Source organism: Colletotrichum navitas, assembly GCF_030913465.1.
Source record: "Colletotrichum navitas strain CBS 125086 chromosome Unknown LY79scaffold_30, whole genome shotgun sequence".
NCBI lineage: Eukaryota > Fungi > Ascomycota > Sordariomycetes > Glomerellales > Glomerellaceae > Colletotrichum > Colletotrichum navitas.
The window spans coordinates 37,636-52,062 of NW_026850576.1; the positions used below are offsets into that span (position 1 = coordinate 37,636).

A 14,427-nucleotide genomic window follows, 5' to 3' on the forward strand; every position below is an offset into this window, starting at 1 on the left:
GCATTTGTCGTCGTACAGAGGGCACCCTATCCTTTCGGCTGTACTACTTGCGCGACCACCCTGCGCAGCCCGCACTAGCGGCAGACATCCTGCGATCGGGGGCCATGAACAGCAAGCGAAGAGCGATTGCCCTACACGCCAGTAGACTACTCCCTTGCAAGACACTGATCACATACGCAGTACCTTCACGAGTGTAAAACTGGTAGGCTTTCTGGACCGGCTTGATTAGCTTCCCTGTCGTTTCGGCGTGACTCCTACGGCCCGACCATACCTTCAGACGCATGCAGGGTGCATGCAGGGCATGTTCGATTGGACAATCATACGCGCAGGTGAAGACACCAAGGCAATGCCCCCCCTGTGTCTAGCCAGTCCAAGTCGAGACTCCCGTCGAGCTACTAGCCAAGAGGAGGCTGCCCCAGCAGGCACTCGCTACAGAGACGTTGCCTTGGGATTGGCCATCAACCGAACCAGTCGCGGCCCATGTGTCGTATACGTATACTAGAAGGAAACAAAAGTCCCGCCGTGCCGGCCATCGTTGCTTCATAGCAGGCCAGGCTGAGAGGTAGGCATTCTGGTATTAGGGTGAGCCCCTGACGACTGCCAACCATCGACAGATGCCAAGGGCCACGGCCAGAGCCACGTCCAGTGGCCATGCCCACTGTTGCGTGTCATCTCGTAGCCCTCGCACTTGGTGGCCGCCACACCGACCGTCACTGGCTTGAATGGCTTGTCACCTCTCGGACACGCAAGTACCTAGGTAGCCCAGCCATGCTACCCGAGACGTCGCCATGTCGAAGTGGAGCCCGACGTTACAATCAATTGTCTGCATCGGTGTTTGTGTTGATAACCCCAAATCCCGAACCTGCGGGTGGGATCCGATGTCGAGTGGCTTCGGGTACGGTAGCAGGCCGCGTAGGTAGTGTACACTGTCTACCTGGACATGGTCAAGACAGACGCACACATACACACACCCTGCAGTGGCCCCGGCTATGGTCGGGATTGAGATGAGCGGATGCTCTTAGAGGGAGATTTGATGCGCACACACTGGGCATGGCAAGGCATGAGGGTTTTGCCTAGTCTGGGCGAGATAATGTGACGATGTTCTCTAAAGGCCGTTGACAGCACAATGACTGACGGTTAATGTGCATCAGAGATCGGAAGATGCAAACACATGGACAATGGAAGGGCAACTTCGAGATGGGACGGTAGCATCATGTCTCGGCCAGTGGCTGACAGGGCAATGTAAGAAGACCGAGCAAACGGCGGAAAGTTCGGGGTGTCTCGCCCGAGCGTTCGGTTGTTGCAGCCTGTCCTACAGGACTTGGTACATGCATGGACAGGCCCGCTACCTACCTGGGTAGGTGGGAACACTAGCCAAAGGTCCGCGCATAGGCGAGGTCACGTCCTGCTACGGGCAGGCCAAGTTGGGGTCACACAGGAAACACACACACCCCCCCCCCCCCCTTGTGTTTTCTAAGTGCTGACACAAAATGCCCAATCAGCAGCTGCCTATGTCGCTCCTTCAGCCCTACAGCCCCCTGCTCCTTTGCGGTGTCGCCGACGCTTGGCGTGTGCACCAATGCTCCTTCAACCCCGCCATGGTCCTCCGCCTCTTGCTCCCATATCAGTCCTTTTCTCGCCTGCTTCGTCCTCATCAGTCAGTCCCTCAAGCCCTGTGTAACACGTCTCCTCCGCCTTTTCCCCTCACAACTCGCGCGACGGATAGACGTGCCTGACCCCTCTCCACCGAAAGGTCGCCTGCGCGCGCCTACGACATGCGTGTGCAACGAGCTCCCATGCCTATTGGCTTACATAACACACCCCCACCTTCTTCTCCTCTTACATGCCTACTCGCACTCCCCTTGCCCAAATCGGCAAATGCAACAATGTGCTATAGGCATGTCTTTTTCATCTTTCGAATTCCTCCCAAAACTGGCCAAGCCGGGAGCCTCATGCTGCTGCACGAGGAACAGGACTCTGCTCTGCATACCGCACGTCATGGTCAGTATGAGCAGTCTAGTTGATTTCAAATGTACTCGACTGACACCGGCTCTCTGTCTGCGGTACTATCTACCGTCTGCTTCTCCAAGCTCGAGTTACCTGCCTTAGTTAGCCACACCGCCAGAGCACTGAACGCCCTCCACCCTCTTCTTCCTCTGGATGAGTGCGCCTTTTGCAATCAATGCCTTGCTAGGTATGCTTCACACAGGGCCAGAGATGACCGTTTGTTCCGTTACATACCCTTATGCATGCGCTGCCTTCAAGCCTTGGTGATGGTTGTGACCAGAAGACGGCGAACCCAACATTTTATCCCTTGACAGCCAAGGTAGCTGATTACTTGGTTGACTTTCCGTCCCCCGCCGACAGGATGCCTACCCACCCAGCTAGCTCCAAGCGCCGAGATAGTTTAGGTCGGGTTATATATTTCGCTCACACTCTGTCCCAGCCACCCTCAGCCATACGCATGCGGCATCATCCAGAGCACACGTTGCATCCGTAACCGTGCCCCTCCCGTGCGCACTGCAAACGACCTTACCGTAGGTACCTCGCGGTACGGGTGGAAGGGCGACGGCGGGTGTGGGGGAGAGCTGCGTTGCCATAAGGTGCCACACAGCCCTACGAGCCTCCGCCCCTTTTCAAATAAACGTCTTACTGGCGCATATAAACCCATCATCTTGCTGTGCGGCGTGGATGATGCAGATAGTCGCCGAACAGCCGACCCCATCATATTGCACGTAGACAATGCTACGGCCGCTCCTGCACCGAGCCCTCCGCCTCCGTAGAGAGATGACGAGGATGAAAAGGGTACGCTTCCCAGCCTCAGGCCACGTCGTGCTGCAGATGTTGTACCCACCACTGCTGTGAGTTTGTTGTTCGATACAGTCACTGCAAACGATACATTTGTCCATGTGCCGGGCACTTCTTCTTCGGGCCGATGCCGCGTTTAGATAAGAGGGGAGGGGGCAAAGGAAGTTGAGCACAATTCGTAAAGACACCCCCCCTTCCTGTTGCTCCCGGTCAAGATGCTGATGAGCGTCAGCTCAATACTCCGGCAGCCTGGGTTTGGGACCGGGACCTCCACAAAAAGAAAAGAAAAAACGGCGCGCCGGTCAACTTTGGGGGCCAAGATGTTTGGCGTGGAGTGCAAGGGGCGCAGCTGCTGGATACACCAAACCAGGAACGGGGGAGGAATGGATGGAGGGAGAAAGCGGGTCGTCGTTGATGATTCTGTACCGCACAAAAACATGGCCGGATGAAGGCAATCATCCACCATCCACTGGCTACTCACCGGCGCAGACAGAGCCGTCATTGTCAACTCGTCCAGAAATAGACCAGGAAACAAATATCCATCGGAACGATGTGCGAGCGGAACCTATTGGTTGGCCGTCTTTAGGCAGCAGCATTCGGGGGTTCTCGGTGTCTTCGTCCGGCGGAGTTTACCAAGCAGCAGCGCCATTTTCCGCAACACCGTTCATTTTGACACCCCGGTCTGCAAAGGAATTCCATCTGTGTAGGTAATTAATTAGTGTACGGACATTCGCACATACCTGTAGTAGATCAAACCCGGGGAATGGGTCAGGTCGTACGAGCAGCCAGCGACAGAGGGGAAGCAGGCGGGGCACACTCACAGCAAATGCGAGCTGGCCAGTCGCAGCCCTTGGTGACAAGTTTAAGTGGTGACGGGTCCCAAGATTTCAAGAGGAAACGGACGGAGAAGCGCTTGCCACCTGGTGCACCGTGTCCGTGCTGCCTCCCGACCAACGGCTTCCCGACGAGCATCTTGGTGGTGAGGGAAGACGGGGAAATGGATTAGTACCGAAAGCCACACCCGCGAAGTTCTGCACCTTTCGGGCGAAGCATTTAGAAATCCGGGCTTGGTAGCCAGTCTGAACTGATGATTGTGTGGGCTTCGTCAGAACTCAAAAGACGTCGCTGGATCGGATCCCAACAAGAGCAGTCCTAGGTCACTAGTCCCGTGAAACATGATTGGTAACCAAGAAATAGACAACATACTCATGCTGACGAGAAGGGGCCAACGCAGCCCCCATTCCAGCCATGGTCACGCAGAAGATCAATAGTTGATGCAAAAGCCTCAAGCCCATTGGCCAGTTGCCGCCCCCCTGCCAGACGCCCGAGGATTCAAAGTCGCGGGCTGGGGCCTAAGCCACTGATGAATTTATCCCTTTGCTTGCTTGCCCTTGCTTGGACGAAGCCAATTTCGGCAGCGCGTAGGGCTATCCAGTAGGAGGGCCGGCACTGTAATCGTCCGCTGGTGTCCAAGTGTGCTGATCCCGCAACGCCAACGCAAGTCTCGATACGTGGTCGAGTCACAGCACCCTATCCGTAATCCCATAGTTGCTAGGGCTTTGCAAACATGAGCACAAGTAGTGCACCTACACTATCACTAAGAGTTAACCGACAGAGACGACATGGCGGGCACCATCGAAAAGGAAGTCTACCTCGACAGGTTTAGCACCATGCCTCGTTGTGTCTCATCATACGTTTGCCCATCACTAGAATTGACTGTCGCGTAGTAGACCGGCGAGGAGGATTGATTGATGTGGTACATGAGGCAGACATACGCTGCATCTCTGCTTGGTGATTGAGGCGAGATATGTATTCGTACTGAACGCTTGAAGAGGGAAAAGGGGCGTAACTGTCGGGAATAGTATCGACGGCACATGCAGCCCTGTTGGGGCTGACGACCTGCGGGCGATGGTTGGCTGAGAGTCCGAGTCCCACCTCTGGTTCAATGTTGAATGGGCCCAGGCTACAGTGAAGATCCAGGCATTTGGCGCGCGGGGGGGTTTCAGCCGGTCGGCTTTTGCGGGCGTTGATGGCCAAAATTCACGGGTGGGCGAGTGGATTGCGATTCAACTCTGGTAAGAAAATCGCATCAGTGCTCCTGTAGACATTAGTATTCCGTGTGCGGATGAGCAAGGTAAGGTAGTATCTGCGCATCCACGGGTCACGTACAGAGTATCTGTAATTACCTACCTAGTGAGAAAGCGGGCATGGGAAAGAAGAGGGTGTGTGTGACGGCAGATGGACGAATCGTGTGGCTGCCACTGTCTTGCTAATTAACCAGGCAAAAATAGACGTCTTACAAAGCACGTGGAAGCTTCGTCATTGGGGGCCGAGAGAGCGCCACCCCAAAGTGAAGGGAAGGAGGGTAGAAGAAGTGCAGGCAGGATGCACTACGGTAGTGCACATCGAAGTCGACAAGAAGCCGTCTTTTCAGAAGGGCCAGTAAGGTTAGGTAGGCAAGGCAAGGCAAGGCAAGGCATAACATGCTCCTCGGTCCCTCTTTGGCCTTTTCGCACTGGTCTCCACTCCAAGGGATCTGACGGATGATTTTACACTACGGTGCGGAGTTCAGGTTCAGGGGCTTGGGGACGACGCGAAGCGTCATGACGAGCATCTCATCGTATTGCGGTCCACCGCCGACATCAAGACAGGCGGCTAGGCCTCTGTGGAGATGCGCGCGGGCGGGCCTTGCCTACGGTACCATCATGCTCAGCGGCCGCAATGTTACCCGCTCATCTCCATCTCGGCCAAAGTGGTTGCAACGAAGGGGCCTGCCTGATCATGGTCTGTATCCGTAGGGCACCATGTCCTCCTCTTCACTACCTGGGTAGTCACTTTGGTCGTAATGCTACTAGCAAGTTTACGTGGTATTGCCGCCCTTATTGCCGAGACACACGCCCCTTGTGTCGTCGCAATTGCGTGTAACACGGAGTTCGGATGCCCTGAGTATGGCTTCGGCTCACAACACACGCTTTGAGTCATTCCAGGACATGACCTAAACTACCTGAGTGACAACCAGAAGAGCATCATCACACAAGATGCAACAGTCAGGATCAACTTGGCCGATATGTTTGGCGATGCGAACTCCTAGCTGGGAACCAAGTGACCATAATGTAGGATGGCTTGGTCTGGTCACCATGACAGACAGCCCTTGGGCTTCGGACATGGCAGGGGCCAAAACAGGCTGATGGACGCGACGCTGTGGCTTGGTACTTGTTGGAATAGCTTCTTTCCACCTTTGGGTTAAGGAGTGGTGGCCTGCCATGATTCCTCTTTACCTCTTTTGCATGCCGGCTCTGTAGGGGACCTCATAATCACCTACTGGGGGAGTAGCGAAACCCGCCGATGCGAGCGTGCAGTTGGAAGATGGGCCGCCATTTGGCCAGCCTCGATCACGGAGGCTCCCCACTTCTCTCCAGGCAATCATATTTTCTCGGTCCTGGTTGGCGGGTGAGTGTGTTCAGTATCGCCGAGCCAAACCACCTGTACTAGGTATACATACCGGTACTGTTACCTCCGTAGGTAGCCAAGTTTAGGGGTAGCGTAGCGTGGAATCAAGGATGAGCGAAATGATCCTGGATCCGACAAGAGGGGTGAGCTCCGCGCCAGGACCACAGACACTCCACATTCTCCGTGCGACAAGCTCCAGTGGGGCCTACGGACTCTTGCTGCACGAACCGTGGTGCCGCCGCTTGACGTTCAGTGCACTGTCCCAAGACGAAAAAGCTTGGCCCCCCAGAGCGACATATCCATTTCAAGCCGCGGGATTGGTCAAGGTTACGAATTCCCTCTTCCGGAATGGTTCCGCCAAGCCTCGATCCGGGGTACCACCAAGTCCCGTACACTCTGCCGGCTGGCCACGGATGTCCTTCCCTGTCCCCTCCTGTCCTTGACCCTTACTACGTACGCAGTGTAGAAATGACTGCCATGTCTGACTTCTCAAGGCTCAATCCAAGTACGGAGACAACTATGGGCATGGGTGAAATTCAGTTAATTAGTTGTACGCAGATGGAAAGCCTGACAGAATCCATGCAAACGCGTGCTTGGGATTGGTCTTTTCGCGGCTGGATGCCTGCCTGGCTCTATGTTGCATCGAATTCTCTTGGTGCGCTGGTGCATTTCTAATCACAGTTTGTCATCATCGTCGTCCGATCTCCTGACGGCATGTTCCCCGTCTTTCCACGGACCTGGTCAGGTAATGATCAATAGCTGGGTTCCCAGCTAGCCAAGCCCTTCAGGGACAGGTTGTATGGACGTGAATAGCATGGGCAGATGGGATCTGCGCTCGCGCCTCCGCGCCCTCTGATACCTGCGATGCCGGGCGTGGGGCCACGCCCTGCGCGCGCGTTGTCTGTACGAGCATAGCCGAACTGGTATCATTGCGGTTATACAGGTGCCATAGTATTTCCAAGGGGGCGGGCCGTCTGAAGTTGGGATGAAGAAGTTCCCTACGGGGTCGGATTCTAACGGTGGACAGGCGTGGTGCATCATGGTGGCTCATCATGACACTTGCTGGGCATGAAGGGTCGTGTTAGCGACCGTGCCAGCCCTGCAAGACATACCTCGAGATACTGACATTGTGCCCTTGGGGGAAGGGGACGCTTTCCTTATCGTGTCCAGGGCCCTATGATGCCATTACCATTGTTGGTTTCACTCCCCGGGTAAATAGCACTGTAGCAGAGATACGTGTACAATCTTCGGAATCCCTGGTGGCAAGTTCCAATGACCAAAGCATGTTGTATCAGCTACGGGCAGTATCTCGGGAGGGACGTTAAAGCGGGGTTGAAGACGGCCATCATGCGCCCTGATAAGGAAACGTACGGTATCTTAGCGCGCTGTGTGAGGAACTTTGGGAAAGCTAGGCCCATCCTGCGGGCTGAGCTAGGTAGCTCGGGGAAGCAGTGCTTCCAGAACTGTAAACTGGAGACCCTCAGATGTTTGCTAGAGGGACAAGTTCATGGAGGCGGGGGGAAGGATCGGCTGTTCCACAGACCAGACAACAAGGCAAAGCTTCGGATCTGGCATTCCAAAGGATGTGAGTTGACGTGGATGGGCCTCTCTCGTTCTGCCGTTCATCCTTCGAGGCGCTGCGATAGTGCAAATCGAGGTAGTGCGGAACGGATCCTTTGACTTCGCTGGCAGATGCCCTTCGGGCCTTTGTGACCAGGAGAGCGCGGATGACGGAGGATGAAGGAAAGGGGGGGGTGTGAGGGAAAAGGCACCAAAGACGAAGCAGCACTCGACTCTCTGTGGGCAGCCCTATGACAAAACGGCGGCCGCTGAGCTCTAGAGCAGTCTGTGTTATACGGGCCTTGCGTCAGGGAACGAACGGTAAGCCGCTTCCGTTGAAAATCAATTGGGTACCATCCTCATGTCCGCCCACACTTTATTCGCGTTCTCTCTTGTGTAACATGAGAACCGACAGGGGTCACGATCCTTGGCACTACGCAGAGTATCTGTCTGGCTGCTCCTCCACGGCCGTCTGTACTTGGTCGACGCGGAAACTTTTCTCGTGCATATCGGATATATCAAGAAACTTACAAATCAACACGAGACAGCCGAAATGACCCTTGACCACAACCATACCGAACGATTCGATATGGCTGTCACGATTCGATGCTGACCGATATAATAGCTGATCGAAATTCGGGCCGCAACCTTTCAAGTGCACGCCCTGCCGGGCAAGTCGAGACTGATTTCAGTACCAGAACAAGGTTGGGCATTCCTAAATACCAAGGATGACACACATGACAGACAAGGCGAGGCGAGCGTGTGTTGACAGAAAGCGGATACAAGTGGGCAAAATTAGTCCAAAGCAGCAACTGCATTCCTAAACATCTACGGAGTACGGATACCTGTGTGGCACACATGACAGACAAGGCGAGGCGAGTGTGTATTGACAAAGAGCGGATGCAAGTGGGCAAAATTAACCCAAATCAGCAACTGCAGGTGCAATGGAATCATTCGTTGTGCCGCTCGGTGCCCTGTACCCCTTTCACGGTTTTATCCTATCGTCCCACTTTCCCCTGGAGTTCAGCAATGACGATGTCGATTATATATGGGAGACTGGAGAAGGTATCTTGCTGTTGTAGCTGTTGTTGTTGTTGTTGTTGTTGTCGTCGTCGATGATAATGATGATGATGTTACCGTTTGGCCCACCGCGCCAAACCCATTTGCGTTTCTCGTACAAGCTGTCCAGTCATTGGATTCGTATAGCGGCGCTGTACACTGTCAGCATTCAAACAGTAGCAGCAGCCGCCGCCGCTGTTTGAACCCCGAGCAACAGACCGCGGCCGCAGGAGCCGCCCCTGGCCCCCTGCTCATAAGGTACCGACCTACATACCGTATCCACTGAGTAAACCCGCCTTTAGCTACTGCACGAGCTAACGGCAAGGGGTATCGCGGCCGCCAAATAAGGGCTGGCGTGCTGGCAGAAACAGGGATCTAGAAAGACAAAAGCAGGGGCTGGTCATTTACGTAAGCAGGAAGTCAAAGCGTAAGAACAGTAAATAAAGGGCAAGTGGGCAAGTGGGCAAGTGGGCAAGTGGGTGGATGTGTTGACCGCTTTCTATAATAGGCTTAACGCCATACGCGGCTACTATACCCCTTGCCGTTAGCTCGTGCAGTAGCTAAAGGCGGGTTTACTCAGTGGATACGGTACTGTCTTCTTATCCTGTCCTGCCTAGCCCAGACCAGCCCACAATATAATAATTAGGTAGTACGGAGCATCGTAACCATTTCCTCGATTGGCAAGAATACGTACCTGACCAAGGGTTCGGGTACGTACTCCACCGCTGCCATCCCGGGTGGTGCGAGCTCAGACTACAAGTACGTACCTCCACCGTACCTTCGCGTGGACAACCGACGGACGACCTTGCCCTACAACAGCATCCCTCCCCTCCCCATCACCTTTCTTCAAGATTCACTCCTGCCCCTCTACACGACATAGTGGGTAGGTGTAGGTAGGTAGGTAGGTAGCTTACATAGGTACAGAGCAGATATCTACCTAGTTAGGGTGCACACAATTGTTCATCCCGAGTCCGCCTCAAATTTGCATTGCATTAAATATCCATCCGTACATGTCTTGAAACCCAGCGACCTGACCTGGCCGTCGTCTGTTATGGTCCCCTCCGTCAATCTCTTACTGTGGCCGCTCTAGTCCAGTTCACTTAGCCTTAGGGCGCCGCCCATCATTCCGCTAGTCTGCTCCGATCAATTCCTTGGACCCGCCTGCCCGCCCAAGAGTCACTTGAACGAGGCGCCGCTCCTCCTGGATCGTTCCGTTTCCGAAAGTTACATCCCATACCCCCGCTGCCTCCCTCTCTGCCTTCTCTGTTTTCCCCGCCTCCTGCCTGCCTGCCTCTTGTGTCTGCGGCCGGATGCCGCTCCCTCTGCCCTACCACTCATCTCACACCTCCACACACTCCCATGCTCACACTCCCCTCCTTCTCCCATGTCTTCCTCTGGTCCTCCTTCGGACCCCAGCCAATATCTTGGAAATACAGCACACCTTTCTTAACAGTCGCTCACTCGTTGACTCTCGTACTCCTTTCACAGCCACGCCCCCCTCCCTCTCACCAGTACCCTGCACCAGGCACGGGTACCCTTCGTCTGCCTGCTCTGTGGAACCTCCAATGGTTGACGCCCTGCGAGGACAAGCACCCCTACCTGTGGACCTCTCGCACCCACGCCGCCGGCCATGTCATTGCTCTCGACTTGCTGGTCGTTCAGCTTGAGCTCTAGAGAAAGAGAGAGAGAGAGAGAGACAGAGAGAGAGAGAGAGTGTGTGTGTGTATGTGAGCCTTGGGTGACTTTTTATTTAATAGCTTCCTCTCCCCTTCTTTCACCTCCCCTCACCCCGAACAGTTTGACCTCCCACAGAACAGACTCTTCTTAAGTTACAACTTGTGTCAATCCACAAAGCTCAGCCAACACCAACCAGCTTCTCCCAATGTCAATGTTCACCATGTCTCAACATCAGTACGCCTACCCGGCCACTGCTCCCGCACCCAGAGCATACTCGGGCCATGGTACCAGCAGTGCCTTTAGCAGCTCTGCCAACCCCGACGAAGACTGGACCAAGATCTCTGACCTTGCTGAGCGCCGGAGGATCCAGAACCGCATTGCCCAGCGCAACTACCGTATGTCACAGTCAACCCACGGAACACAACTGCGCTCTGCCCAGACACCCAGTACTGACATGCTCGTGTAGGTAAGAAACTCAAGAGACGCTTGGAAGACCTCGAGAGGCGTGCCGGCCAGGAAGGTACATCCGCCGCAGAGAAACCTGCTCAGACCAAGACCAAGAAGTCCGCGAACAAGACACAAAAACCGCCAGCCTCGACAAAGACCATGAACCAGGGCCAGTTCACCCCTCCTATGCAAGACGACGAAGTTTTCTTTGCCCAACACTACGAGGATGGCCGTGAGAGATCCAACACGCCCCCGTTCCTTGCATACTCTGCCTACCCCCCGCCCGAGGAGATGATTATGGCTCCCACATACACTACACTACCGTACCCCATGACCACTGCTGAGGCGTACCCTGGATACCTCGCGCCCGCAGTGCCGGTGACGTTGCCACCCATGAACCACTTCAACGACGCTATAAAGCGCGAATCGTACCCGAGCGACGACGGTTTTCCCCCATACATGAACTACGGCTATATGCCTGGCATCGACATGCATGCGCCCGGCTCCTACGACACCGCGAACCCTCATGTGAGTTATATGCGACAACCACCTTCCCGCGATCCATGATGCTGATGGATTGTTGAGCAGACCCCTCCGCTCTCGCACTCTTTCGACCACTCAGCCAACTGCTCCGACGCTGGTTACGAGTATCCCACTACACCACTATCGATGCCAGGATCTCCTGGTATGGCCCAGCAATAGAGACGGACGTTGACAGGACCATGCGACAATGTTTTTGGGCGAAGCGTGGCATTCTTGTGGCTACTATTCTGGACTCGTTGCTTTTCTTATTACTTTCTTTCTCATTCTCCTATATATACGGGGTGGCTTGGGCCAGGAGTTTGGGAGCATCTGGATTGCATGAAATGGTCGAAGCGCTCGACCTTATGGAGCTATGATCTGGGAACAGGCGATGGAGTTTCAACTTGGGTGAACTGTTCCACTGAGTGCAGCTCTGTTACAAGGCTGAACACGGCAGGCGAAAATTCAAAAGGCGAGATTGTTATATTACACGTGTCTTATGCTCCATACCAAGGTCAAGAGAACTCTATCTTGGTCAAACAAATGTTTCTGGCTGCCAATCTCCCAGTGCTCATACGAAATCATCATGGCCTGTTATGTCAAAATCTTCGACCCCCTTAAAAGAATAAAGAAGAAGGAGGAGGAGAAGTGCTGTGGCCGTAAGGATGATTCACAGCGAAGGGCGCGGAAGGCAAGTAACATTCGTTGACACGATGGCGGACATGCGCAGGTATGCCAGAATGGGGGGTTAAAGGCGATTCTAGCCGAGTCCGACGCGGGAGAGAGTCTTAAAGCCGGTCGAGATCCGGGCGTAGCATTGCATATGGGATACAGTCAGTGGTCAAACCTGCGGGTGCTGACAAAACATGGTAAGGAACAGCCCTGGGACAAGGTTAACCATGAGTAGCGTGTGTGAAAGGACCCGGAGCTGCTAAATCACCAGACGGAACCCAAGGTGTGGCGCAGTGCATGGATTTACTCGCTCAAAAACCATATGATGCGACTTGACGGCAGCTAGGGTGGCCGCAATAACAGTTCCGACGCTAGAGGTAAACGACGACATTCGGGTAGCACCCACGGACGAGTCTACCGATCCGCCACAGGTGAGTACGAGGCAGGGTTCAAGGTAGGAGAATGAGATGGAGGGATGGTGCGGGATCATGTGGTAGAGGAACAACGACCCGGCTGCGGCATGACAAACACCCACCGATGGTGGATGGTGTGGTCTTTTACATGGAACGAGCCATTGAGAAGATTTGGGAGATACGACTCATTGCTTCTGCGCGCAAGAACAGCCACCGACGGGACTCTGCGTTACGAAAACGCTGTCTGGATGACACAGCAGCCTATTACGCAGTTGTCATGCTATGCTGGGCGTTTTCAGTCGGACGCCGAGGCAGGAGAAACCTTTGGGCCCTCGTAGCAGGCAGGAGCTGGTGAGCGAGATTTGCGAATGTGGAATCTGTGTTGAGATATTATCTCTGGGTCTCCCATATGGAACCAGAAAAAAAGGAGGGAGGGGGCGTTTCTAAGAAACATCCACGGGCACTGTCAAGCCCGGCGTCCTCGTCTCGGCTGCATCTTCTCGATGTGAGCGGCGACATGCGAGAAAACACGAGATGGTTCACGACAAGGCAGACCGTAACGAGATCGGCTCAGTTGGGGTGGTGGGTAAACGCGGGCGTCGAGAAGACCTCTCGGTTTTACGCCTAGCCTTTGCGGCTTGCATCTGCAGGGCATTGCATGGCCTAGGAACAACAATGCCTCATGGATCGTTCAAGGACGGACAATAGCGGAAATACATGCGCGTATTGAACCGTTCACTTGTTTGGGGTCCTTGGGAACCTTGGCCCATGACGTGGTCACGATAACCCTCCCGCCTGAAGAAGCGTAGGGAGTATGATAAGTTGAATGAAGTGTTGCAGAGTTGCCGACAACTGCGTCATCGCGTGACTACCATTGAATTGGGAGTCGCTGGCGACACAGCGTTTCCCATGGACGCAGATGGACATACGCTTAGTTAGGACATTGGGGAGGCAAACCGGTCTAAGCTAAGGTTTTCGGGACGTCACGGCAGGAGATTGGGGTTCTGGATAGGGACTGTAGGACAGATGGGATTGTCCATCTCGAGGAAAGCAAAGGCCTGAGACCGAGGGTGAGGACGCGAGCAACGTACCCCTACCTAGGTACCCAAGGCATCTAGTTACAGGTAGGGATCTACCTAGGTAGGTGGTGTGAAAAAGGGTATAGGGGCGTGTGCGTATCCCCCCTCTTCTCCGGAGTTAAGTCCAGGGCTGCGGATCCTAGCGGGAAAGTAAACTTGATACTCGGAGCTAGGATTTACTGACAATTCGTCCGAGCTGTCGTAAATAGAAGTCGCCTTCGAAATTGGAAAGGGCGAAGCTCAGTATGGTTATTACTTGTTGACCAAATCCTTTCTCCATCCTTCCGAATCCTTGTGCGAGCGATGCCGAGACACGAGGCTACGAGTTCCCCGCAATGCTACGACTCAAGAAGCCGAAATAATGCACACGCCCTCAGTTCTCCATTGCATGTGCTCTTACTATTTTCGACTGGTGGCTGTTATATCCGTAGCCCATCCGAGTTATGGAGAGAGTGTATAAACATGTCGCCGTTAGTCGCTTCATGTGCCGCAGGAAGCGGAATTTGGCGCGGAATTGGGCGTGTAGTCAGAAAGTTAGGCCAAGTAGAGCAAGGCAATGAATTCAATGTTCTCGTCGCCTAAACCAGTACAATATCCACATTCGACGACACTAGCGAATAGTCTAAGTAGCACCGTGCCTTCGCACACTTCGGTCAAAGGGCTGAAGTGATCTACAAACGTATGACAGAAGCCCCCGTCTCAATGGCTCATCAGCACGGTCCAGATCATTTCACGCACTC

The 14,427-nt window shown here is 54.3% G+C and overlaps 3 protein-coding genes across 3 annotated transcripts; 1 reads left to right on the forward strand and 2 right to left on the reverse strand.

The window, feature by feature from the left end:
* Positions 1-2,477: 2,477 nt before the first annotated feature.
* Positions 2,478-3,440, reverse strand: LY79DRAFT_212571 (uncharacterized protein). The gene is made up of 2 exons (XM_060551547.1): positions 3,077-3,440; positions 2,478-3,026 (listed from the first exon to the last, which is right to left on the reverse strand). The coding sequence occupies exons 1-2, from the start codon at positions 3,308-3,310 to the stop codon at positions 2,637-2,639; spliced, it is 624 nt and encodes a 207-aa protein (XP_060414017.1). The 5' UTR covers positions 3,311-3,440; the 3' UTR covers positions 2,478-2,636.
* Positions 3,441-8,326: 4,886 nt separating this feature from the next.
* Positions 8,327-8,916, reverse strand: LY79DRAFT_554125 (uncharacterized protein). The gene has a single exon (XM_060557833.1). The coding sequence runs from the start codon at positions 8,676-8,678 to the stop codon at positions 8,415-8,417; it is 264 nt and encodes an 87-aa protein (XP_060414018.1). The 5' UTR covers positions 8,679-8,916; the 3' UTR covers positions 8,327-8,414.
* A 1,736-nt stretch (positions 8,917-10,652) lies between these two features.
* LY79DRAFT_212655 (uncharacterized protein) lies at positions 10,653-11,863 on the forward strand. The gene is made up of 3 exons (XM_060551548.1): positions 10,653-10,949; positions 11,021-11,529; positions 11,587-11,863. Exons 1-3 carry the CDS (start codon positions 10,760-10,762, stop codon positions 11,701-11,703), a joined length of 816 nt encoding a protein of 271 aa, XP_060414019.1. The 5' UTR covers positions 10,653-10,759; the 3' UTR covers positions 11,704-11,863.
* Positions 11,864-14,427: the final 2,564 nt, after the last annotated feature.

What these genes read in the sequence shown, in the direction of transcription:
- LY79DRAFT_212571 (XM_060551547.1), bottom strand. Translation starts at nt 3,310, where the DNA reads ATGACGGCTCTGTCTGCGCCGGTGAGTAGCCAGTGGATGGTGGATGAT. An exon ending in TTTCTTTTCTTTTTGTGGAG is followed by an intron (nt 3,027 to 3,076) that starts GTCCCGGTCCCA and finishes GACGCTCATCAG; the next exon opens with CATCTTGACCGGGAGCAACA.
- LY79DRAFT_554125 (XM_060557833.1), bottom strand. Translation starts at nt 8,678, where the DNA reads ATGTGTGCCACACAGGTATCCGTACTCCGTAGATGTTTAGGAATGCAG.
- LY79DRAFT_212655 (XM_060551548.1), top strand. Translation starts at nt 10,760, where the DNA reads ATGTCAATGTTCACCATGTCTCAACATCAGTACGCCTACCCGGCCACT. An exon ending in CATTGCCCAGCGCAACTACC is followed by an intron (nt 10,950 to 11,020) that starts GTATGTCACAGT and finishes ATGCTCGTGTAG; the next exon opens with GTAAGAAACTCAAGAGACGC. An exon ending in ACGACACCGCGAACCCTCAT is followed by an intron (nt 11,530 to 11,586) that starts GTGAGTTATATG and finishes TGGATTGTTGAG; the next exon opens with CAGACCCCTCCGCTCTCGCA.